Source organism: Oryzias latipes, chromosome 13, assembly GCF_053564925.1.
Source record: "Oryzias latipes strain Hd-rR chromosome 13, Olatipes_Hd-rR_3.1".
In the NCBI taxonomy this organism is placed as follows: Eukaryota; Metazoa; Chordata; class Actinopteri; order Beloniformes; family Adrianichthyidae; genus Oryzias; species Oryzias latipes.
Genome location: NC_136249.1, coordinates 6,936,441 through 6,962,269, shown reverse-complemented (window position 1 = coordinate 6,962,269; position 25,829 = coordinate 6,936,441). Strand labels below are relative to the sequence as shown.

The 25,829-nt window shown below is 39.9% G+C and overlaps 1 protein-coding gene across 1 annotated transcript; it reads right to left on the bottom strand.

Annotated features, from left to right (window-relative positions):
• Window positions 1–13,448: 13,448 nt before the first annotated feature.
• mmp13b (matrix metallopeptidase 13b) lies at window positions 13,449–18,038 on the bottom strand. The gene is made up of 11 exons (XM_004075930.4): window positions 17,877–18,038; window positions 17,634–17,744; window positions 17,358–17,485; window positions 17,128–17,276; window positions 16,902–17,027; window positions 16,669–16,824; window positions 16,424–16,544; window positions 14,673–14,806; window positions 14,442–14,601; window positions 14,225–14,328; window positions 13,449–14,086 (listed from the first exon to the last, which is right to left on the bottom strand). Exons 1-11 carry the CDS (start codon window positions 17,991–17,993, stop codon window positions 13,983–13,985), a joined length of 1,410 nt encoding a protein of 469 aa, XP_004075978.1. The 5' UTR covers window positions 17,994–18,038; the 3' UTR covers window positions 13,449–13,982.
• Between the last annotated feature and the right edge of the window lie 7,791 nt (window positions 18,039–25,829).

Sequence of the window (25,829 nt, the reverse complement as noted above, 5' to 3'; positions counted from 1 at the left end):
TGCTGGCACAAGTAGTACTCCATACAGACAAGTGAACAGAGGAGTAGGACTGAAGAGGTCAGGAGAGTGCAGAGAAGATCCAAGAGATATGGAGGAACAAGGTTGTTAATGGCTGTTTATTTTTTAACTGGAACAACTTCCAGAATCGGTGACTGATTGCTCCACCGTGTATTCAGAATAAGTTTAGAACATGTATATAAAGAATAGATTTCTAGGAAAATTAATACACAACTGCTAATAGGAGAGACATAAAGGTAACCTTGCCATCTAAGATTATTTTAACCATTGTGTTATCCTAGGCACTTTAACATTGGGAGTTGGGTCATCTAGACCCACTAGACAGTGCTCTGAACCTTTTTTCTTCAATGATTTGTGATCTTCACTGGTGTCCATGGATTACATGAAATCTTTCCACCTTTATCCACCTTTGTCATGGTAGGAATAACATGTCAATGTAAGGGTGGGGTCATCTGGACCCCATAAGATAGCACAATGGTTAATAAGTCAATGGGTCAACTGCAAAACTGAAACTTACTGACTTAGATGACCTATGTATTGTAGGTCCAGTGTCTTTTTTTCCATAACATGATATTAAAAAAAGAAAAGCTATACTGAAAAACCTTAACATTTGTGTTTGTACTTTCAGATTCGTTCAGTGCAATCCAAATTGTTCCTCAGTCTGGGACAACCTGTGTAAAAACTGAGAAGGGTATATGCTCCTAAGCTGTTTGCATGATCCAGCATGACATCTTTTGCTTTTATTTTGAAAAGCTTTATTTATATAAGCGGCTTTTATAACTCGAAGACTATCTAAAGGAACAACAGAAGAATCATAACAATATAGATGGGGATTGTCAAAAGCATCGCAATCTATGTTGGAATTTGGTACTGCAGGGATGAAATGTTTAAAAAGGTAAGCATGTCTTTCTTTTGTTATCTCCCAAAAAAATTTGTTATCTCCCAAAAAAAAAAGGCCATCATTTCATGCTTGCAAAAATGTGAAAAAGCCTCACATTTCTCAGAACGCTTTTAAAAAGACAAGCCTGAGGGGATGAATGCCACTGAAACGTTATCTGATCTGACAGGACAACATGGCAGAGGGGAAGCTTTCTGCATGCTGGTGTAGATAATTCTGGGAGTTTTTAAAGACCCACACTGATAATAATTGGTTTTCTGAATATGTTCTTGTGGCATTTTTCTGATGATGGAGGACATATATCAAGAAAGTTAAGCTTAGAATTCCAGAGCATTTCTTTGTTGAATTCGGGGGTTTCAGGAGCAGATGAAAAAAGGCCGTTGGAAAAAGTTTATAGCTGTGACGAAGAAGCTACAACAGCAAGCTACAAGCTCCCTGCCCTGCTCCATTGTGATGCATCCACTTGTAGACGAATAGATCCGTGTACTTCTTCATTTTCTTAGTCTGAACTGGAATCTGGATCTAAACTGCATGCCTGGATAGCAAAAAATAGCATAATTATAATCAAGAGACCATTGGGAACACTTTTACAATAAATAACAAAATCTGACGGCAGTGGGTGTTTAATGTGCTGATAGTCAAAGATACACAGAAAAAAATGTACTTCTCAAAAGAAGTACAAAAAATGTAATATTAGATGTTTTTTGTTAATAGAGGTGAAAAAAAGCTTTTTTTTTGCCTCAATTATTACAAAAATTGCATGTGAGATGGTGGAGAAACTGGAGATCAATACAGACTACAGAGTTTGTTTTTTGTTTGTTGCTGGTCTGCTGCCGGATTTATGTCAAGGAAAAGGTTTATCTTAGCTAAAAAAAGGTTGAAAAACACTGTTATTACTAGACTAATAAAAATAAGACTAGAATTACACATTTTAAGTTGTAGTTGTCAAAAGTTTATGTAAATTTGAAGTCCAAAAATAAGTTTAATTAGAGACCAAATAACTCAACAAGAAATTCAAGAGGTTGAAACAGTAGATAATCTTCCTAAAAAGTTACTAGTAAGTTAGTATTGTCTTATATCAAGTGCTATAAAATAAAGTAGAAACTAAAATACATAGTATTTGGTGCTATTTTGTTTTGCAGTGTAAAACATGCGTTTTCTTTCGTTCTTCAAACCACCCAACGGCTTGATGAAAGGCTAAACAACACGAACTGTCAAAGTTGAGATCAACGTCTTCAAGCATGCTATTTTGTGTTGCTGTGCTGTGGGATATTCAGCTGTGAGATGTAATTGCTTTGATGCAAAGGGACAATCTGAGCTACACAAAATGTGTTCAGGCAACCAGAATATCTTAAGTAAATGCTCTGCTTTTAATTAAAGAACTATCAGACGTCAGTAATACAACACCCCTGGAAAAATCCTCTTGAGAATCAAGCTATTTAAGGAGCTTAATGTACTTCCCCCAATATGACCTCATTGTGTTGAACCTTTAAGGTGTCCTTCATGTGCATTGCAAAAAAGCATTTTAGAGCTTCTAAACTTCTAGTGTTTGCAGACTTAAAGGGGATTTAGAAGCTTTTCTGCCCCAAGTGCCCTTTGGTTTGTTGCAGTGCAGTGAAAACACATCTGCATGCCTGCAAAGCACCGTGCAGCTCAGAGGTTTGAATTCTCAGCCAAGCCTCTTTTTCAAATATCCCAGGCCACGAGGTTTCGCTTGTGGGAGGAGATACCAGCGAATGTTTTTAGCCTGTCTGTGTTTATCTCACTTACAATGCATGGAAGACACAGATGATGTTTAGAGATCAGGTTTATCTTTTAAGAAAAGTTCTACAAAAACATCAGTAATCGCATCTCCATGTCTGGGTTCATGAGATCATTCAAAGATTCTGTGTCTGCATGGCAGTCGCAGTGTTTCCGTGACCCGGTTAGAAGGCTCACCGTCCCGTTTTAACCCGATGGGGGAAAAATGAAATAAAATTGGGGAACCTTTTCTTTAAATATTATCATTCAGATGTTAACCATCTATGGCAGTAGCCCTTTATCCAAATAATGTATGCAATGTTTTCAAAGCGCGTGTGTGACACAACAAAAATACAATTTTGAACGCACTAAAATGGTGTTTTGGACGCACAGCTTTGAAAACACTAGAACAGAGTTGTAATCCTTGTGCTATCCTAGGCACTTTAACGTTGGGAGTTGGGTCATCTAGACCCACTAGACAGTGCTCTGAACCTTTTTTCTTCAATGATTTGTGAACTTCACTGGTGTCCATGGATTACATGAAATCTTTCCACCTTCATCCACCTTTGTCATGGTAGGGAAAACACGTAAATGTAAGGGTGGGGTCATCTAAGATTGGGCAAAGGTTAAAGCTGCGGTTTTGAATACACTAGAACAGCGTTTTGGAAGCGCGGTTTGTGCATGATAAAAAGTCCGCCGTCTTGGAACAACAAGACGATGAGTAAATGCGTGTTAAAAGGGATGTTTTTTAGGCCTCTTTACGGCACTTTTTTGACAAATTATGACTCTTTTCGCATGGCATACCTGTTAAACCTTTGGCACTGTAACCAATCAAGGACTCGGTTTTGATAGTGACGTATAGGTGGCGTCCGCTTATCTAATTAATAATTGCGGTTTGTTTCCTTCTGTTAAATATGACTCCAAGACAAACATTAATAGAAACAGAAAACAAAAAGCTTGGAGCAAAATTTGCGGGATTTGTACCTCATTTTGCTCCGAGGCTCTACCTATTGTAGGTGGCGCACGAGCGCTAATAAACAGCAGAAAGACAAAAGAAGAAGAATCCCTAGACATGTTTGAGATGACCCAGGCAGCTGTTTCTGTTGAACAGAAGTGCTCAATGAAGGAAATCAAGAAAATATTTCTGTTTATATAAATGGTTGTGGTAATTAAAAAACTCAGATAACTTTATCAGAAATAATTTTACTTAAAACATTTTATTCTTAAATTTTTTCTACTAATAATCATTTAGGTTTTAATGCTAAACATCAGACAGACATTTGCATTAATGCAACAAAAGGAGTTTAACTTAAAAGTTATCTTTTACATCAATTTTATTTATTTTTCAGGGACAGTGACCATTAAAAGCTTCACTGCAATGAGCCAGAATCAGCCCAGCAGCTATTTTTTAAAAATTTGTTTTCTACCTAAAAACTAAAAAGAACAATTAAAAACATAAATAAAAAGGATATACAAGAATAAATGCAATTAAAGCCGCAAGCGGCGTTGTATGGCCCGCAGACGCAACCCGCCTTCCACGCCCAACTCTACGCACCACCGCCCAAACCCCCCCACCGCCCTCACCGCCCTCACCGCCCACTTTTGATAATGGCTAGTCAAAACTGCATATGCTAATTATGCTAACTATGCTAGCTATGCTAATGTGGCTTAAAGTGCTAGCATAGCGATCAGCATCATCAAATGACTCAGAAAAACACATTACCTAAAATTCTAATTTTGCTAACTATGCTAGCTATGCTAATGTGGCTAAAAGTGCTAGCATTGTGATCAGCATCATCAACTGACTCAGAAAAACACATTCCTCCATTGTTGAGAGCTATATGTCATAAGTTGATAAAAAACCCACTTTTTCCAAAATGGCGGCCTTTCTGTTGATTTTATCTCCATAGCAACCGTTTTATGTTTTGGTCCCCTCGGGAGGACGAACAGATTGACATCAGTTTCAGACAAATCGGTAAAAGTAAACTTTTTGTCGTCCTTAGCAACAGTGGTTTTATGCTAACCACGCCCACATTCCTTATATGTCCATATCCAGTGTTTTTCAATGTATTCTGTTTCAGGCATTAGTGCATGCATTCAATTTTCACTGTATTGTATTGAAATGCATGGGAGTTATAACAGTGCGCCACTTTGCTAGCTTGCCACGCGCACGCCGTTCAAAATCTACAACTTCTAATTCCAACATTTTTTCCACAGTAGCTTGCCATTGATGCCCAAAAAGTTTCGAGACACTCGATGAAAATTCCAACGACAAGTTTACGTTTGAATCTGGTGGTAAAGGTGTTTTTTATAGAAAATTCAAGATGGCCGCCTTTTCCCGATGTCAAAGGTCGACGAAACTCCAGAGGTGATTGTAGAGTTAGGCTAGGGACATGCGCGTCAAATTTCGTGAAAATCGCTCGAAAAAAAGTTCATTTTTCCATATTGCGTAAAAACGCGAAAAACTCAAAATGGCAGATTTTGGCATAAAATGGCCGCCAAACCGTAAGTCGTGTCGCCATCACGTAATGATTTAAAAACTTTCTTTGGATAAACCCGACAAAGTTATCTGGGTTTCGTTAGCCGATTCTTAAAAATAAAATCCGAAAAATTTTTTTTTTGCCGAGTCAGCACTTTTTTTTGCGACGGTTTTTTGTTTACCACGGCCACATTCTTTTATCGATTTTGTCGTATGTGACATCGTTTTGTTCAGTGTGGGCCAGGGTATCGCATATTTCAGTTTTAGGCTATTCCGATAAAATATGTGCCAGCTAGCTAAAATGGCGACGGTTGCGAATTCGCCACGCGCACGTGTTTCAAATTCTACAACTTCTAATTCCAACATTTTGTCCACAGTAGCTTGCCATTGATGCCCGAGAAGTTTCAAAAAGATCGATAAAAATCCCTAGGACGAGTTTTCGTTTGTATCCGTTACTAATGGTGCTTTTTTTTGAAAATTCAAGATGGCCGCCCCTTCCCAAGGTCAAAGGTCAACAAAACTTCTTTGATAGTTGTAGAATCGTGTTTGTGGCATGTGTATGCAATTTCGTGAAAATCGCTTAAACAAAAGTGTAGTTTTCCCATATTGTGAAAAAACACGAAAATTGCCATTTCATAGAGTTCGTCACAAAATGGCCGCCAAGCCGTAGGTCGTGTGGCCATCCCATAATGATTTCATAACTTCTTTGGGATATCTCCAACACGCGTGTTTTGGTTTCGTTGCTCTAATTTGAAATATTTTTTTTTGGCCCCATAAGCAATTTTCGGCCCATTCATCTTTTTGACGGGATCGCTCGCTGTGATGTCATCGACTTCGGGGGGGTGGCGTTCTCTTTGCCGAAAATTCATTTTCAATTTATCCTAGGTGTGTTCCAATTTTGGTGAGTTTTCGGGTATGTGGCGGGGGTCAAATTTGCGATCAACGGATCCGTTAGAAACGGGAATAATAAGAAACGAAGCAGAAACAATATAGAAGTTTTTGCGGTTAGGATTTCCTATGTATTTCAATGCGGCCTGTCTTTTACTATAGGCTGGGCATGTCTTTTTGGCTTTAAACCCGTATTTTGAGGACTTTTTGGGGCTTTTTTGTGTTTTTGTCGTCATTTTTGCGACTACAAATTTGTCGTTTGTGCGGGGGTGTTGTGCGTGTGTGTGTTTATTTTTGTTGCGTTACACAATTGTCGTGTCGTTGTGTGCTTTGGGCGACTTTTGACCCCATTTTTTGGCGTTTTGACGCGTTTTTTTGACGTTTTGGACCTTTTTGAGTGTTCGACCCTCGTAGCAGTTACAATATGGTCCTTGCACTCTGTGAGTGCTGCGGGCCATAATTATAAGACAATTAAATTAGAAAATAACTTTTGATAAAGAAGGAGGCTGCATACATTAAACATTAAAATGAATATAAAAGTATTATAAAATTAAAGTAGTATAAAATATTTTATATTTTATTGAATATAACCTCATAATCTCCTATTAGGGTGATGGGGGGGAGCGTGTTCAGCCTGCATTGCACCTTGGGGGGAGGAGCTACTTGGCAGTGGCCCCCCTCCCATGATTGGAATAGCCCCCCCCTCTCGGTTATGTAGGACCCTTGGTGGTGTTGGTGGTGGTGGGGGGGCGCCTGGACTTCACTGCCAGCAAGCAGCAGATGTCCTTTTAGCGCCCTACCCGCCAGTTTTAACTGCATTACAGACATTTAGGGCCTCTTGGTGGTGGTGGTGGGGGGGGGGGGGGTGGAGGGGGGTGATTGGACACTGTGAGTAATCAGGCACTGTCCCATCAGTGCCCTACCCGCCAGCACAAGAGGAAAGGCAGAGACAAGACTTATATACTTATATACAAACAGGACTGACAAGACACAGGTTATCGTGATCAGGGCAGATTGGGACCAAGGAAGTAAAACTCATTAACATGACAAAACACGAAACCTTTCAAAATAAAACAGGAAACAGAACTCAAACATGACTGAAACAAGACGGAGAGCAAAAACCAATACAAAGAAACCCAAACCATGACAGGGAGAGGGATCCCTGAGTTCTCTGGCAAGACCAAGAGCCGGGGATCACATCACATCTGAGCCTGGGGGTATTCCTGTCCCTGTGGTGTGGGTTCTGGTCCTTGACCCTGAGTACTGGGCTTCGCCAAATTTCCATCTGTGGGCGAGCCTGGTCGAGCCATGTTTACAACACTTCCTGTGGACCCCTTCTTCCCCTGGGTGTCCTCCTCCTGGGCGGGGGCGGCCGGCCCCTGCCTTGCTCTCTCCTGGACCAACCGTGGGCCGGGTGGGTGGCTGCCTGGGGCGGGTCTCCCTTGGGGGGTCCTGGCTCATGTCTGGGGTTGGGGCGGGGGGGGTGCCCAGAACTCCTGGGTGGTGATGAGGTGCTCGTCTGGGGCTGTGGGCACTCTTCTGGGAAAGGGCCCTGCGTTGGGCCCTCCCTGCACGGCGGAGGGGCTGCTCTCCTGGTTGAGCAGGAGCTGAATTCTCTGTGACCCAATGCCTCCCTGCTCTCTGGGGGCCCCGTGGCAGTCCTGCTGGCCCTGGCCTGGGTGGCGGATGTGATCGCCCGGGGGCGGTTGTTCTCTCTCTGCTGCTGTGTGGCGTTGGGGGGGTTCCGGCTGCCACTGCGGCGGGGGTCTTGGTGTGGGGATGGTTGGGCGCTCTCCCTCCTTTTTATATTCCATCATCCATTTTAGAAGAATATAAACACTCAATTGAGCACAGATTTTAGCTCACCTTTACACAAATTTGCAGGTTTGAATGAAATGTTTCACACTAATTGGTTTGAAGGCATAAGAATGCGTGTGTGAACACTATCTGTGTACTATTGTGTACATGTTGACATGTCGACATTTTCGCAGCTAGCAGGTGTGTTTATAACATTTGAGTGTGTGTGTGGACAGGCTTGTTTGTATTACATCTGAACCTGACCATAATGATAAACATAAAAAAACTTTTATGTTATCCCCCCCTCTCTAACATCCCTCTCTCTTCTTCCCTTCTTTCCTTTTCCTTCCGGTCCAACACAAAAGATTTTCAAATACGATTAAAATGAATAAAGTTTGGCCTCAATTACAAAAGGGGTTTATTCAAATATACCTCTGTTTTGTCAGAAGATTCATAACCCCTCTTGTTTAAGTAAAATATGTCCAACACAAGAGGCCCTCAGCTCTCATCTGTCAACCCAGCTGTCGGACAGGACAAGTTAAAAAAAACAAAACAAAAACTCAAAAGAATATAAATGATATAATAGCTCATGGAAGAAGCATAACAAAGGGGGAAAAGCATATTAAATTTCAACCGAATGTTAAGGACAACCACAACTTCCTGTTATAGTTCAACCTCGCTGCAGCTCAGTGTCCACCTTAATCTCAGGCGCCTTTCCCCGCCGTCAGCCGCCTGGTCTCGCCGACGATCCAGACGAGGTGCTGGTTCCTCTAAAACACGCCTATGGACTTTACATTGAAACTGGCACCCTCTGCTGCGCAAATCGCGTTTTGGTGTGAACGCAGCATTGTGCTGCATTCAAGGTCCACACACACTGGGCACGTGTTCAAGAACACGCTATACGTGGGTTCAAGAACACTCAATCAGCAGGCGGCATCCACACGGGACCAGCGCCAGACACGCAGGTAGCAGCAAATAATAGAGCATGACAGTAGAGCAAAAGAAAAGAGGTAACGAGAACCTGCCACAACTATAACTTTGAAAAAGAATCTACGATACATTAAAAAATTCAGGTCAAAAATATCTAGTCAATAAAAGGAAACACTTGCATGGGGTACAGTCTGATTTTAGAATTGTGCAATGTTAGTTTAGTTTCGTTATTCTGTAGTTGAGTTGTGGGTGTTTGTATGTAAAAGCGTCTTTAGTAGAACGGGTTTTCCTGCAGCAGCCAGTGAAGACACTTGCTGTGATGTTGCTTTAGACAGAGTTGATGGATCAGTGTGTCACTCAAAGAGGTGCTCTCCTGAACCTCCACAGCACCATATAGGGGGGGGGGGGGGGGGGTCACACATGATCAGCACAGTCACCTGTCTTCCACAAACCAGGTGGAGATTTTGGTTTCAAACTTAGACACGAGCTGCAACTATGATAGTTTCCCATGAAATGTAAAGTGTGTTTGACATGCAATGACAGTTTAAACTGTTATTTCTACAATGGATCAAGTTTGTTTTTCAAGGAGATCTTGTTCTCCTGGTCTCACAATCATACCTGGAAGTCAGTGAGTCCATAGACACCCAAGCAGCCACTAATGGACTGAACGCTGCTGGGCACAAATCCCACCCATGTTTGACCCTGGCAAACACAGGACCTAAACCAGTAAGCCTCCAGAGGTCCATGACACTAATCATGATTGCAGTGATAACATCATAGCTTTGGGCTCCCAAGTCAAAAGACTTTTAAGAGACTGGATGGCTCAGTCGGCTGTGTGTAAGACAGGGTTCAATTCCCAGGGGGCAGGATGAGCTTCATCCAGTGCGGGTCCCCGGGAAAGTCCCCTGCTGAACCATGTGCCCACAGGGGGGCCAAGTTTGGGTCTCCTGTGCCGGACCCCAGCCCGGATAAAATACAGGGTTGTGTCAGGAAGGCCCAACCAATCAGTGGAAGCTCATTCGCTGTGGGCGACCCCTGAAGGAAAAGAGAACCAACGGTCAGATTAATTGAAAAACATCTAATTTTTTTGTTGTTGAGTGACATTTATGGTAATGTAGTGAATGCAAATGGCCGAGCTCCCAGTGGTTGTTTTAAAGAAACATCTTATTATTTGACAATAAACGGTTACGTGTAGCATCATTAACATGGAATAAAGTAGCCAGATAAGTTTTGCACTTTATCTGCAACTTGGTTCTGTTTTGAAGAATCGAAGAAGAGTAATTCAGAGGCTTTATTGATTCCCAGGAGAGAAACACGAAGAGGCTACAAGAATCAGGTAAACACTGTGATACCAGGATTATTTCTTCAAAAGCACACACACAGTTAAAACCTCTCAAAGCGGAATTTGTCAACACAGCGTTACAGACAAACCCAGTCAAACAATGGCAGTAAAACTCCAACAATGTGCTTTTGCACTCATGTTGCAAAGAGTGCCTTTTGTAAAATGACCACTCTCCTTCCCATGCAGCCTGCTCGGGAAGCTTGCATCACCTTGAATTGGGGGAGTGTGGAGGGAGTTTCCCAGAGGAAACTGGATATACCCTGTTATTCTCCTCCATCTGGTTTCCATCAGGAGCTCCTGGCTGGAAAGGTTTTTCCCTGTGGAAGGACACTTTTATTCTCCGTGTTTTCTGTCTTTTCCAAACAACCTCCAACTTAGTAGTTCACTTTTTTATTTACTTTGCTATTTATTTATTAATAACTGTTATATTTAAATAAGTGAACAGATAAGTTCAGAGTTTTATATGTTTATTGAAACCAAGTCAAAACCAATCAAACTCTCATTATGTTAGTCCAGTAGTGCTGGGCGAGCATGTAGAGCTACGCTCACACCAACCTCGATTTCCAATGAAAAGTTTAAGTAAACGAGCGTTTCGGCCTTCTGGGTTCAAAACGCAAATTTGTACAACTGCGTTCAATGGTTCTATGTACAAAACGTGTAGCCTATGAGAGCGCATTAAAGTTAACCCGCACCAAACTGTGAAGAATCAGGGCCTCAGATTTGGTAGTGATGTATGGATGGCAAATCTTTTAATTCAAAGACCTATCAACCGTTTGAAAACTGATCATCGAGGGAAAATTTAGACATTTGCACCGCTACGACATTTCACACAAACCCTTTTCCAACTGTAGGTGGCAGGCATGCGCTGGCAAACAGTAGAAAAAGAAAAGAAGAAGAAGCCCCTCCCTGTTCATCCAGTGTGAACACTGGGAGCTAAATGCATGTTCAAGAATGCGCCTTTAGCTCATTAATGTACACGTATCACATTCCCGGTGTGTCCGTAGCTTTAGACTTTAGAGGAAATACAGCATATTTACCTCTAGTTTAAAAATTTTTTCTCAATTATAATGCCTGGTAAATTAGGTTGCAACTAAAAAAAGATGCCTCAACCCTTGTGCTATCCTAGGCACTTTACCATTGGGAGTGGGGTCATCTAGACCCACTAGACAGTGCTCTGAACCTTTTTTCTTCACTGATTTGTGATCTTCACTGGTGTCCATGGATTCCATGGCATCTTTCCACCTTTATCCACCTTTGTCATGGTAGGGAGAACCCGTCAAAGTAAGGGGGGGGGGGGGGGGGTCATCTGAGATAGCACAAGGGATATAATCACAGGACAAACTTGAAAAGAGAAATAAATTACTCCATCCACAAATACCAAACAGCTTAAAGTCCCACTCTGTGTTCCCAGTGGTTTTTTAACTATGATTATGACATTTTTAGCCAAAAATCCAAAAACCTGTGTTGTTTTCTAGGAAATGGCTTCTGCAGAGCAGCAGGAGGTTATTGGCAATGCACACTTTGAGTTGTGGGCGGGACCGTTGGCACAATGCGACCCCGCCACCACTTTCCCTCCTTATTGCCGAGAGATCCCTGTTTCTTGCACTCTCCTGCTAGTTTACAGTCCCTCACGCACTCAACCTAAAATAACCAGTACAACGAAAATATTAAGCAGTATTGTAGCTATCCCTCCGTACAGTTTAGATCCAGATTCCAGCTCAGACGAGGAAAACAAATACGCTCATGGATCTATTTGTCTGCAGGTGGATGCATCAGAATGGAGCGGAGCAGGGAGCTTGAGGCTCACCCAGTGTATTTTTTACATCATATTAACAATCTTTTTTAGACTGCATTTTTTTTGTCTGCTCCTGATTCACAACAATTTAAATAATGAAATACTCTGAAATGCAATTTGAAGCTTAATTTTCTTCATACCTGTCCTTCATCATCGGAAAAATGTTGTCAGAACATGTTCAAAACCTGATTTTCGTAGAGTGAGTCTTTAAAAGCGAAATACATTTTTAAAAAATGCAAAAAAGAAAAATATTTAGAACTCAGGTATGGAAAACTAGACCCATGTGTGTGTGCAAATGATCAGGAAGGAAGTGCATGACTGTGAAAAATAAGAGACAGGAAACTCTTGTTAATCTCACCAAAAGATCAAAAAACACCCAAGCACCGTGACTGCACAGTGTGTTCTCAAAGATGCCTTCTCAGTCTTCTATATAGACACACAGTTACAAAGAAACAGAAGTTTAGTACATTTGAAGGGTAAACTCATGAGTGGATCCTGTTTTGTTTGTTGTGTGCAAACAAAAGTTTGCACACAACAAACCAAAAACAGTTATTGCTCTCTTTAGCTGGTTTTAAAGCTATTTTGCTTATAACCTTTATAATATTCTATCTGCCAATTAGATAAGACTCGAAAAGGACTGTCTGATGCAAAAATAGACAACTGTGATCTTTGAAAGACAATTTTGTTGGAGTTAACCTGAAGAGGAACACAGGGTGATGCAGCACACTCTCCGTCCTTTCTGTTTAGAGAAGATAAGAGGACTGCTTGGCTGTAATTGCATCCACATGACTGGGCGTCTGGATTATGGTTCATGGCCCAGAAGGCTGTTTAGTAAAACATATTTGATGTTGCATAACAGATCTCAAAAGGATCAACCCTTTCTGTTAAAGTGATTAAGTCTAGATTTTCTCTGTTGGTTCTGTTTTTTTAGAATACCCTTACAGTCTTCATGCTATAAAGTACAGACTGTATTTGGACTGAAACCCACTGCTTTGATCACAGTGAAATATTATCATAATGTTGAATAATTTCGCTTTTATTTACATTTATTTCAAGGACCTTTATTTGTCTTCGATGCCTACTCAAATGTTTGACAAGAGCGCTCTCTGGTGACAAAAGCGAGCAGCTACTTCTCACACCTTGGATCGTCACATAATGTGTTTGATTGAGTTGAATGCAGTGCTATTTACCCCTTGTGCTATCCTAGTCACTTTAACGTTGGGAGTTGGGTCATCTAGACTCATTAGACAGTGCTCTGAACCTTTTTTCTTCAATGATTTGTGATCTTCACTGGTGTCCGTGGATTACATGAAATCTTTCCACCTTTATCCACCTTTGTCATGGTAGGGAGAACACGTCAATGTAAGGATCGGGTCATCTGGACCCCATAGGCTAGCACAAGGGGTATTCTGCTTCTGTACAGTGTCCTTGAATTTCGTAAAGGTTGCTTGTATGTGTACTATTTTAAGCTGATGCATTTTTTTAAGTGAGGTCTCTAAATTTCCTGCACATAAACAAATATCAATAAAAACAATAATCTGTTCAAGAATCATAGACAGAATTGTGGAGAAACCCAATTTAATCAACCATTTCCATGTGGTTTCAGACAATCCAAGTAGCTGTTTAATACAGCGCTCCAGTGCTGAAACCAAAATCATCATGAAATAAAATATGCTCCAATAATTCTGGGTACATGGGGTGTTTTTCATTTCAAATTTCCTTACAACAATATTTTCTAGTTGATATCAAATTTTCCAAAATTATCCGTTTGTGTGTGGTGAGACCACAAGAAGGCAGCATTGTTCTTAGAATGTCGTTCATCCTTTTTTGACAATTAAAAAGACAAATGAAATAGACAAAAAAAATCAGAACACATGAGTGTTAAATAATAAATAATAATAATAAAATCTATTTATCATATTTTTGTACTGTTTATCCAGCAGCACCAGCAATAATTGACATTTTCTTCTTCTTTTCTTTTGGACGACTTTCTTCTTCTCTGCACTGAATTGCATTTCGTTTCACTGCGATGTCTCATTCCTCACAGTGTGTTAGCATATAGCCCGCTATATATTTGTAATTGATGGCGGCATTCCTATGAGCATTCAAGGATGGAGTTGGCTCTCATGACTCGAACGACCTTCCTTGAGATGTAGCTGTACTCATATTGCAGGTGTTCATGAAACAAATACAGGTACCCTGAAAGAAAAACAAAGAGGAACAATCAATAGCAGCCTCCACTGCTCAGAAGGAAAAAAATCTTTCTATACATTGAAGGTTTGGTATTTAGAGACATCTAGTGGTGAATCTGTGAGTGTTTAACAGTTTCAAGAATACCAGAGCGGTAAGCAGCAGCATCGACCTCATCACCGATGCCTGGAAAGTCTCTCTCTATGGATCTTGGGTAGCCGGTGTCCATGGTACTTTCTGCTTCGTTATAACTAGAAGTCACAAATAAACGAAACATTAAAATACAGAAATCAATGTGGAAAAAGGTGTATCCTGTTTCCCAAGATTGCACATTCAAATCTTATATGTCTTGTGTCCAATTCACCTCCAATACTCTTCATCACTGAAGAGCAGAGTCTTCCCGGTGTCTCTGATGTACACAGCTGCATCAATCTTCCTTATTCTTTTGGGAAGACCCAGTTTGTGTATGTACTTTGGGTATCCATTCACAAGGTTGTATCCATTCAAAGCCCACATTCGGATCCCTGTTAAGAACAGAGTTTTTGAATCGTATTCTTAATAATCAAAAGAAAACCAGAGGCAGAGATGTGCTCACCTCTAAACATGATCACTAAATCCTTCTCTGTGTTTTCGTACGCTGCGTCCACCTTGTTGGGTAGAAAAGGCCAAGTGGACTTGATCAGGCTCTGCTGAGGTTCTGAAAACTGAGGATGAAGGCGCCAGTAGAATCTGAGAAAAAGGCAGAATGGCATCAAACAAAGAGAGATTCAGTCTTGAGGATTTTACAATCACCGCGGATCCACCAAAAGACTGAAGGGTAAAAACATCTTGAGCATTAAGATTAAAACATAGGCTGTGTCCTATTTACCACTCTAACCCCTATATAGTGCACTATATAGAGCGTTCACAAGTTGGAGTGCTGTCCGAATCTACAATTCCAAAATCAAGTGCCCTAGAAATTACCCAGAAGTCTCTGAAAAACCAGTGTGCATCTATGCTCACTTGATCAGCAAATATAGACCACAATGCATTGTGTCAGAACAATTTTTGCCAAAAAAATGTATTTTTTTGATAAACCATTAACGTTTTTATCTTCAAAATACAGTGGACTCATAAATAATCATGGGTATAATGCTCATATCATATAGCTTTTAACTTCGTAAAATCGATGACGTCATATCCACTGTAAAAAAAAAAAATACAGTAGTGAGCATGGTGTCCAGATTGCTTTTAAAATTCAGGGCACTACATGGGGCCACACTATATAGTTTTTTAGTAGTTAGGGGTTAGGGTGGGAATTCGGACACAGCCATAGTTCAAAGACTTAAACTCCTGTGTGATTATTAAGATCTTAAGCCTTAGTCACAGATCCGTACGGGTGCTGCTGGTTTTTGGGTTATCTGAGCTCCTGGATGGTCATAGACAGCAGCGGCGGCATTTTATGTGGAGCTTGCAGTCTCTTGCAGTTAGCTTGAGGCTCGTTCGGCCACCTAACGGACGTCATGACAATGGAACGTACCATTGTCGCCTGTGTGTATTGTAAAGTGACTGCAGGGCTAATGTAAGTTGCACACACTCGTGACGTAAGGGTGATGCAGTCAAACACTGCCCTAGAAAACAACACAGGTTTTTTTATTTGGCCTAAAACTGGCATAATCATAATTAAAAGACTACTAGGAACGCTTTTAGGATAGATCTTAAGATAATCAGAGTGGGACTTTAAGCTGTTAGGTATTTGTGGTTGGAGTAATTTATTCCTCTTTTCAACTTTGTCCTGTGATTTTAAGGCATCTTTTTTCAGTTCCAACCTAATTTACCAGACATTACAATTGAGCAAAAAAATTAAACTAGAGGTAAATATGCTGGATTTCCTCTGAAGTCTAAAGCTACAGACACACCGGGAATGTGACACGTGTCCAATAATGAGCTAAAGCCTGAAACACATATTAATGCTCTGCAGTGTGAAGGTAGCTTTACAGTCATGCTTCACCAAGGAGTTACATGAACAGCACTTATGGGCCTCTTGCACTGTGTGCAGGATTAAAGAGGTTGGAAAATACATTCCACTTGCTTGCGTCTCCCTTACTTCACTCTGTACTCTATGTGTTTGCTACAACCTGTCACCTACAGCATGTTCACTGAAAAAATGAGCATGAACATTTTTGTCCCATGGGCTCACCGAGCGGTCTATGACTCTGCTTTTTCCTGGATGTCTGTCACAAGTTTGTCCATTTTTTGCCCCCAGGCAGCCTGTATCGATCCATAAGGGCAAATGTGTCTAAAGCTTTAAGGGATGTTCCTGTAAAGTGATCAGGTTATATGATATATAGAGTTATTGTGCTGTACCTGTCTTTAAAGATATAAGTTTCTCCTCTAAGATCTGTGACTGCATCTAAGCTCAGCTCTGGATCACATCGTTTTGGTGCATCAGGCTTTGGCTTCACCTTCTTGCCGTTGGGGTTGGGACCTGTAATTGACAGCAGACATTGGTTTGTCTCTCTTAAACAACTTTTAATGAAAAGAAAAGCCTTTGACGAACACTATCCATGCCCAGATTACAAATTTAAAGACATTTTCATAAATGTGCTCACCATACAGATCTTGAATGCCGTCAATGTCATCTTCAGCCAAGGGAAACCCTTCACTGTAAGAATATGCTGCATACATCAAGGCCCCTGGGTCGGATGAATGGGACATCCCAAGTGCATGGCCCAGTTCATGGGCTGCTACTATGAACAGGTTATAAGCTGCAGGGAATAACACAAGTTTGGATTTGGTCATCTTAAAAATGAAAAATTAGTCTTTCGATAATGATGATTCTCACCTGATGAATCTTTGGTCCAGTTTTCATCTTCATCAAAATGAACGTCTCCACCAATCCCAGCGCCAGGTGGGTAGGCATGTGCCAATAGGCCATCTGGCCCATCAAACGGGTTAAAGTCTCCATGTTCTTCAAAGTAGAGACCAGAAAAGTTTTTAAATCTTCAAAAACTTTGGTTTACACTGTGCTATTTTCAAACTACTTCAATAGAAGTCTGCTGCCTTTGTACCTCTTGACCCAAAGCTGATCATGATATCAGCTGTGCCATCATGCAGTTTCCGGAAAGTCAAGGGAGTGACAGCAGACCAGACGTTCAGAGCTTGACGGATTATTCTGTCTACATCAGAACTCTTTAGATCTGGAGTATAATTTGTTATCCTGTAGAATATCAGATTTGTAGGTGAGTCCTCTCTCAGATATTATTGTCACCACAGAAGTGTACTAGTACTGGAATCATACCTGAATGTGAGATCATTGTGCTTCCATTTCAGGCGTTGAGGAAAGTGATTGTACTCCCCAATATCTGGGACACCACATCTGGGCTGCTTCATTAGGTCTAAGGTTTTTTCATCTAGATTCCCTGTCACCTTTACAACAGATAGCACAAAAAATACATAACCAGACAAAAGGACATATAAATTCATCCAATATTTATCATTGTGACTTTTTTTGGTGTCCTATTGTGACCAAAGAAAAAGAATATGGCGCTCAGTTTGTTTTTTCGATGTGGTTCACCTTGAGTTTGAAGAATGTTTGCATTTCCCTGATCTTTGTCTGAAAGGCTCCAGATGCTGCCCTTCGACCTTGGAGGCCAGGTGAGAGACCATAGAGCTGTCGAAGGTATTTCTGGTTGAAATAAAACAAAAATAGTCACATGATTTACTCCTCCTGCCTTAAAACAAGACAAGTACGAGAAATGCAAATGTAAAGCATCTTTCCAAGGATAAAAAAAAAAGAGAGTAAGTCATCAGTTCTCACCTCGGCTAAAAGGTAATCGTCTATTTCTGTGGAGCTGCTGGAAGAAAAGTCTCCTGTTTGCAGAGGGAGGGCAAAGGTATGACCGGCCAGCAGCAGGAGCAACAGAAAAGCTGTCATTGTTGTCGACACAAAGTTGTCCAAACTTGTCAATGATTGCCAGATGCTCTCAGCTGTATTTATATTGTTTTGGTGGACTTTTTTTTTTCAAAGAACCTGGTGACTCAGGAAAAAGCCCCTAGCCACTTCCCCCTCCATGTGTGGGAATACACTTGAGTCTGTACATTTTTGTCTGGTTTGAGGAAACCAAACTTTGATAACATTTATCACCTTTGATAAAATTGATCTTGATGAATTTGTTTTTCGAAAGATTTACTCTTGTTACAACTCTCTTTCTGGGAACTCTTTAAAAATGTTACCTCCACTCTTAACCTTTGTTCTTTTTGTGAATATCCCTTAAAATGTTCTTTTACATTTTCAGAGACAGAAAAAAGGACTGCTGAAGCCACTTTAACATTTCAAGAAAGAAGATTTTAAATCCAGATGATTCAACATCAAAACAAAAGAAAAAAAAACAATGAAATGAAGAAACAGGATGTGCTCTCGACCCCATGATAGTCTTGTGTTTTCTGTGTTTTATTTTAGGTTAACATACTTTTATGACACATGCAATCCCCCAGAAAAAAAGACATGTTTGCCTATCCAACACAGATTTTGACATATCACCTCCCATTATGATTTGGGTTCCTTTGCAGATAATTTGGAGCAGTTTGTTTGAATTCAGGAGGTCATGCGCTACTTTTTTTTACTCTAATGTGATTCATTTTTCCTGGATTGCAAAAATTCTAAACGATAAACTCCTGTAAGGATTCAGTGGTTTGGTTTTCTTGGTCATGTTTTTGGTTTCCTTTTTTAATTCACTCCAGTTTCAGGTTGATGATCCACAGCTGTCTTCAGTTCAGTTAATTGCCCTCAGCCTATTTAAGTGTCTTGGTTTCTGTTCATCCTTGTCAGGTCATCTGCTCTGTTTTATAACTGGTTTGTTTCCTCCCATAGTTTTGTCATGTTTCAGTTTGTTTATTAAATGTTTTATTTCCTGTCACCAAGCTTGGTCTCCTGCATTTTGGGTCTTCCACCATCAGTTCCAACCAAAGATGATGCAGAAGAGCAGAGCGTTTAGTCACAGACCAGACACTACAAACCACAGGAAGAACATATTTTTGAGTATTGATAAAGTTACCTAGAAAGGAATTCAACATATAGGATCAATCTGAAATTATAACAATAATTCTGAGGAGAAACTTTTCCTGTTTTTTGTAGTTTTTTTTCCAACAAGAGCTTTCTTTCTTTGGTTCTTTCAAGAAAACCGCCATGCAATGCCTAGCGATAATTACAAACATCTGGTTTTATTTCTCTGTACCACAGTTGTGGAATAATTGAAGAAAACTTGTTTACTTCAGAGGCAACAGCATTTTTACTTAAATTTAAATTAAATAACAATGGATTACACTCAGTCCTAATTCACAAAATAAAACATCAATTCATAAAACCTGTCCTTTAGTTTTCCTTTATGGCCATTTCTTGTATTTCTGAGTGGGAAAACTACATATTCATGATTATAAAAACCAAAAAAAGATGGAAGTTCAATTTTCAAGGAGTTTTAAACTGATGTTAAAAAACAGGTTCTCCTGAAACCACAGAGAAGCAATGTTCTTGGTTGGATCTCAAAGGCCGGCAGGGTCCTTTTGAAATTTGTCATAAAGTCAGTAAGGAAAACGCTGTGGTAGTATGTTCAAGTTAGGCAAGGAAACAATACAAACACCACTAAACAATAGGTAAAGCTACAGTAGTTACTTACATGTTGAGGCAAGCAAAACCAACTGACATGTTCTATAACAGTGTTCTCTCTTTGTTTTTGAGGGGATAACATTCTAAAAATAACCTGCAATGAGTGAAAGATGTTTAACCCTTGTTCTATCCTAGACACTTTAACATTGGGAGTTGGGTCATCCAGACCCACTAGACAGTGCTCTGAACCTTTTTTCTTCACTGATTTGTGGTCTTCACTGGATTACATGAAATCCTCTTCACCTTTATCCATCGTTGTCATGGTAGGGAGAACACGTCAATGTAGGCATCGGGTCATCTTGACCCCATATAGCACAAGGTTTAAGGCTGTGAAACTTCTCACCACACATTTTATACACTTTTCTCAGACAGACATGAACATTTTCCCTTTTTGTTTCGCATGTTTGAATTCTCAAAGTTCAAACTTTTGCTGAAAAAATTACAGGAGAAGGAAAACAAAAATTTGCTTGGGATCAAAGATTTAATAAGGCAAACTGAAGGTGCAGGAGTCGTGGGAGAGAGGAGATTGATTGACAAGATCTTCAGCCAACCAGGGCGCGGAACAAAGAGCACTGTAAAAACAACTAAACAAGCAAAATTTCACTGAAAAAACCCAGCATGATCTCAAAATGTCTATTGCGATGTATTGAGGGAACACCTTATATTTACTTTATTAAGTCTTAAAGTGGAGCTGGAAAAAAATCAGTGATGTGGAAGGCTCATCTGGAGTACCTTTTAACCATTTCGTTGCTTTTCTTACGTGAGGATCTTTCTCTTTAATTTAATTTCACAATTCTGCCATTATTTTTATTCTTGATTTCTGCTGCCAGCTTTTGTTTCTTGACAACAAACGGATCTGGTACTCGAAAACTCACAGCTCTTTGTAATCAAGGTAATCACTTCCTGTTTACATTTACTAAAAATGTATTTAAATCTGATTTCCATCTAAAAACTGTCCATGAGAGATTTGAAAGGTGTTTTAAAATAAATGCATTGCTTACATAACTCTATAAATCATCACTACTGACCCCCCCAGGTGGTACTTTAAAGTCTTATTGCAGATACCCAGGGTGAGGAACTGCTGAGAAAAATGTCCCCTTAAACTTTTGGGGATATTGTGAATCTTTCTAATCCTGTGGCTCCAGAAGCCCACCCCCTTCTCATTGGATTTAAAGGCACAAAAAATACTGTGATGCTCTTAAAAAGCTTTAGAATAAGCAGTATTGATATATGAATATGAATAATTGAATGAATGGATGTACATAGATGGGGACTTGTGCTGCAAAAGAGCTCTTTCAAAGTAAATGCTTTGCGAGTGCTGCGTCAGTAGCTGCTAGTTAAGCAAAGACCTTGCACAATGCGATAATGTCTGACGTCTGTTTACTATTCACAACATTGAAAACATCCAACATCCTGGAGACCAATATTTTCAGAGCAACACCAGTTCTTCAGCTGTGTCTGACAGCTGCTGACTCATGCTAAGGGGAAGTTTGAATTTAGGGGGCAGGAGGGGATTTTTGCTGTTATTTTAAAATGCCTCCAACAAACATGATCTCATATCCACACACGTAGACAAACACTCATGTGCACACACACATATACTCTTTAAGTCTACTTTGGTTTTAAACACCTCAATTGTTGTTTGCTTTCACTATTCTTTGCTTTTGTTTCGCTTTTTCAGTTGGAAAAATGCCTCAACCAACATTGTAGCCTAATCACTTATTTTGACACATTCATTCACAGAGGCCAATGGATCTCAAATAAAATGCATTTCACTTTTAGAAAAATATTGAAATATTAGTTTATTCAATTCTATACAGGCTGAATTTTTACATGTGACACTGAAGCAATCCTGATACTAAACTCAAGAGGGGCTACGGAAAAAATGAAACACCCTGCCTAAAACGTAAATTTGCAAATCAATGTAAAATTAAACCAAATGAAACTTGTAGACATGTGTGACTGGTGTATATGTGCTTGAATCTCCCGGTGATGGTCAGAGGGGCCGTACCAGCAGCCACGCCTCTGTCATTCTGCCCCAGGGCAGCTGTGGCAACATCAGTAGTTACCATCTTCAAGTATTAATGAATAATGGACACACTGTAAGAACTTGAGTAAGAACTGAGTGTCTGGAAAAGCGCAGATAAATCTAATGCATTATGCATGATTATTTTTATTATTATTATAATTATTATTAGCTGCACTGTGGAGCAGTGGTTAGCAAGAAAAAGCCCCTGGTTCAAGTCCCGGCTGGGGGACCTGAAACAGAACAACAATGGGGGACCTTTCTGTGTGGAGTTTGCATGTTCTCCCTGTGCATGTGTGGTTTCTCTCCGGGTTCTCTGGCTTCCTCCCACCGTCCAAAAACACGCTTCATAGGTTAATTGGTTAATCTAAATTGTCCATAGGTGTGAATGTGAGAGTGAATGGATGTGTGATTGTGGCCCTGTGACAGACTGGCGACCTGTCCAGGTTGTCCCCTGCCTTCACCCATAAATGGCTGGGATAGGCTCCGGCAGCCCCCGAAAGGGATAAACAGAAGAAGATGAATGATTATATTTATTATTATTTGTAAACATAAGAATTTGGAGTTAACCTCCTTTCTCTCCTGAAACTTCACCCGTCCATCAATATCAGGATTCAGATCCTGTGCAGAAACACATTTACTGTCATTAAAGTGTCCAAAACACAATGAAATGTCCAAGAATCCTTTCCTGGTTTTTGTCTGAATTTTGTAGCAACACCTGACTTCTTCCTGACCTTTGAAGGGGCGCCATCAGTGACCAGACTGACATCAGTGATCAGTTCGCTCTAACATTGTCCAGTTCAGTAACTAGAGAGCTGACTATGTCATCAGCTGTTGTTGTGTCCATCAACTCCAGAAACTCTGCCGTGACGTCCCTTCAACACCTATAGTTAATAGGCACAGTTGTATATAACTGTGATGTTGGTGCTTTCATCATTATAGCCCAAAAATGCAATGAATGACTGGATTTCTTCATTCGGCGGCCAAGTCTCCTCAGAGATGTTGTATCTGCAATCATAATCCCTGACAGATTTATGTTGGCAAAGGTCGATTGCTTTTTGGGGCACAAGACTTCTGCAGCTTTCAGCATTTTTTCAATAATTCATCATCTGAAAATGGTTTGGATGTTTGCTCCAACTTGTTTGCAAAAGGGTGTCTGTCACTGCTCCATCACTGAGTCACGGCTGCAGTAAATGCAGACGGTTGTTCTTCAGTCCAGCCAATGGTTTCTAAATCTTCTCTTTTCCTAACTCCAAATGGTGAAACTTTTCTTTATGGTGAGTCTCGTAGTGGTGCTGAATGTTATATTCTTCGAGCACTGAGACCTGTTGATGACATACAAGCATGCGGGTTTTGCATGCAGCTCTGTTAACAAATACAACTCTTTCCATTTTTCCTGGAAAGATAAGCACTTCACTTCAACATTTTTATCTTTTTGACATGTTGGTCATTAGGGTGTCACTACTGATCATTCTTATAGCAATGTAACAGCGGTGAGGCTCGTGGGGAACCAAACTGCAGTTTACCCAGATGCAGAGTTGTATGTATTTGCTTTTGGCATGTGGAGAGATAAGCTGATTCACCTGTTTGTTTTTCCTTTGCTCCCCCTAGTGGCAGAATTGCACATATCGGTTATTTCTTTAAAAAATCATAACTCGCCACAGGAATAGACTATAAATGTGCGTTTTATTGTATTTTTTTAAAAACGTTCTTTTAATTTGTACTCTTCATGAGTGGGCCGGATCAAACCATCTGGCAGGTCTGGACACCCTGCTTTAAAGCATGTGAGTCATCTGTCTGATTAAGTTTGACTAGGCAAGCTATTCCCTTGTAAACTTGACTAAAGATCAGATTTTATTTTTTGTTTTATGGATTTATTTTTCATTTACATGACTTGGAAAAATTTCAAATGATGCTCCAGCATGCCTTCTATCTTGTGAATGTTGAACTACAAAGCCCCAATAGTTTGCCCATTTATCTTCCTTTAGAATGCATTTTTTGGGTATTCTGCATTACTATAAAAACTATTTTGTTTTTTGCTTATGATAATGTTGTTTAGGTTAAAAATAGCAGTTTTTTTCTTTATCTTCCAGCAACAGAATGTGACATTGTTAAAATTCAAGCATCGCTCTTAGAGTGAGGAAAAAAACCTTCATTTACATTCTTTTGGGTTGACCACCACCACTCTTACAGTAAAATCCAGAATTAAATTTAGAATAGACTATGAAAGACATTTAACCCAGAAAGATGTGACTGAATATATTCATGCCATGAAGACCTCAAACCTCTAAAGCTCTTTTATGCTGAGACTGTAGGTTTATTCATGGTTCCTGGAGTTTCCAGAATGACAGTAAGAGCCTTCAGAAATTGACTGAACACCTCATTCACATTTGAAATTATTTTGAGAACCAGCAGTCCTGTTAAGATGTAACTGATTAAAAGATGAGTAGTATCTGCACCTTTTGTAATTTTTGTCATCTGCTTAGTTGTATGAACTCCTCTTTGCAAGTAGCATCTTGTGTTTTGTGATCATATTTTTCAACCTCCATGTTTATTTATAATCCCGTGTTTCATCTTTATGAGTCATTATGCTGGGAACGAGTGTTTCAAATTAAGATAGCACTATCACGACTTTCTTCAAAGAATCTTTTTTCCATGTAAATAAGATATAAAACGTGTAGGAGAAGCTTTTCCTCTGAATCCTCTTATGACAATGCTATGAAAGTTTAATATCTTTCCCATTACATTAATGTAATAATGCTTCTAAGTGAATTAGCTGAAAAGATAAGGAAAAGATGCAAACCAGTCAGACTGCTTCATACTTTGATGATTTTAAGTTTTTTTTAAAGCCTGTTTTTAGCCAGAGGGGGGAGTGACTGAGTTTCAGTATGGATGTAAGAAAATGGGGAAGAAAACGAACTGTACCAAAACAGCTGTTGCAGTGTTCTCAAACAGGACACACCGGAAACTCTTTGGCAATTGCTGAGTAAACGTAAATCCAGCTGCAACGTAGAATGAAACCACAGCGTCATTCTCTTCCAGCAGTATAAAGAAAAACATGCAATCAGAGGTCAACACAGAGGGAAGTGTTTCCACCACCAACAGTTGTGTGCTCCTGCATTTAGGTCTACCTCCAGTTGTTCCTGACATTCTTAGTTCAATTGAATTTAATGTTGTTGGTTTCTGTTTTTTTGGTATGTGCACATACCATTACTGCCAAAGAAACCAGGTTTTTCGTTGAATTTAAAAATGTTGTCAACATGCACTTGAAGTCCCACCTTGATCATCTTTTGGTGATTGTAAAAGTGTTCCCAGTGGTCTTTCTGTTATGATTACACCGTTTTTAGCCAAAACATACTTTTCATTGGAGTGGCTCTTAATCTACAAAGCAGATAAGAAATCAAAATATATTTTTGAATTTTGGAAACACACCTTTTTTTCTTTTAAAATGGTTAAAAAACAATTCTTTCACTTTCTGTTTCTCTTTTATTCTCATGGACGTCCGAGGAGTAAGCCTTACTTTGTTGCGCTGATAAATAATTATCAATTCTCTTTATGTTTTTATTTTATTTATTTATTTATGTATTTATTTTTACAAATTGTTGCTATGTAATATGTAAGTTAAAGTCCCACTCCAAAGATTAAATCGTTTTTTTTTTCTGATGATGGAGGACAGATATGAAGAAAATTAAAATTAAAATTGCGTTTCTGAGTATTTCTTTATTCAAATCATTGTGAATAAGAAAAAAATACCGTCTGAAAAGGCTTGTAGTTGTACAAATTACAAATTACAATCAGCAGGCCACAAGCTCCCTGCTCTGATGTTTCCACTTGTAGACGACTACATCCATTTAAATCTCTGTTTATGTCGTCTGAGCTGCCCTCCTGCTCCAAACTGTGCGGCTGGGTAGCTCCAATATTGCTTGCAATTTTTGTTGCACTGGTAATGTTAAGTTGGGGGCTGTGAGGGGCTGTGAGACAGTGGGAGAGGGTGTAAAAGGGATTATGGGAATTAAGCATAGGCCTACTCTGCACCAACGGTCCCGCCCACAACTCAGAGGTGAATTTCTGATGAACTCCTG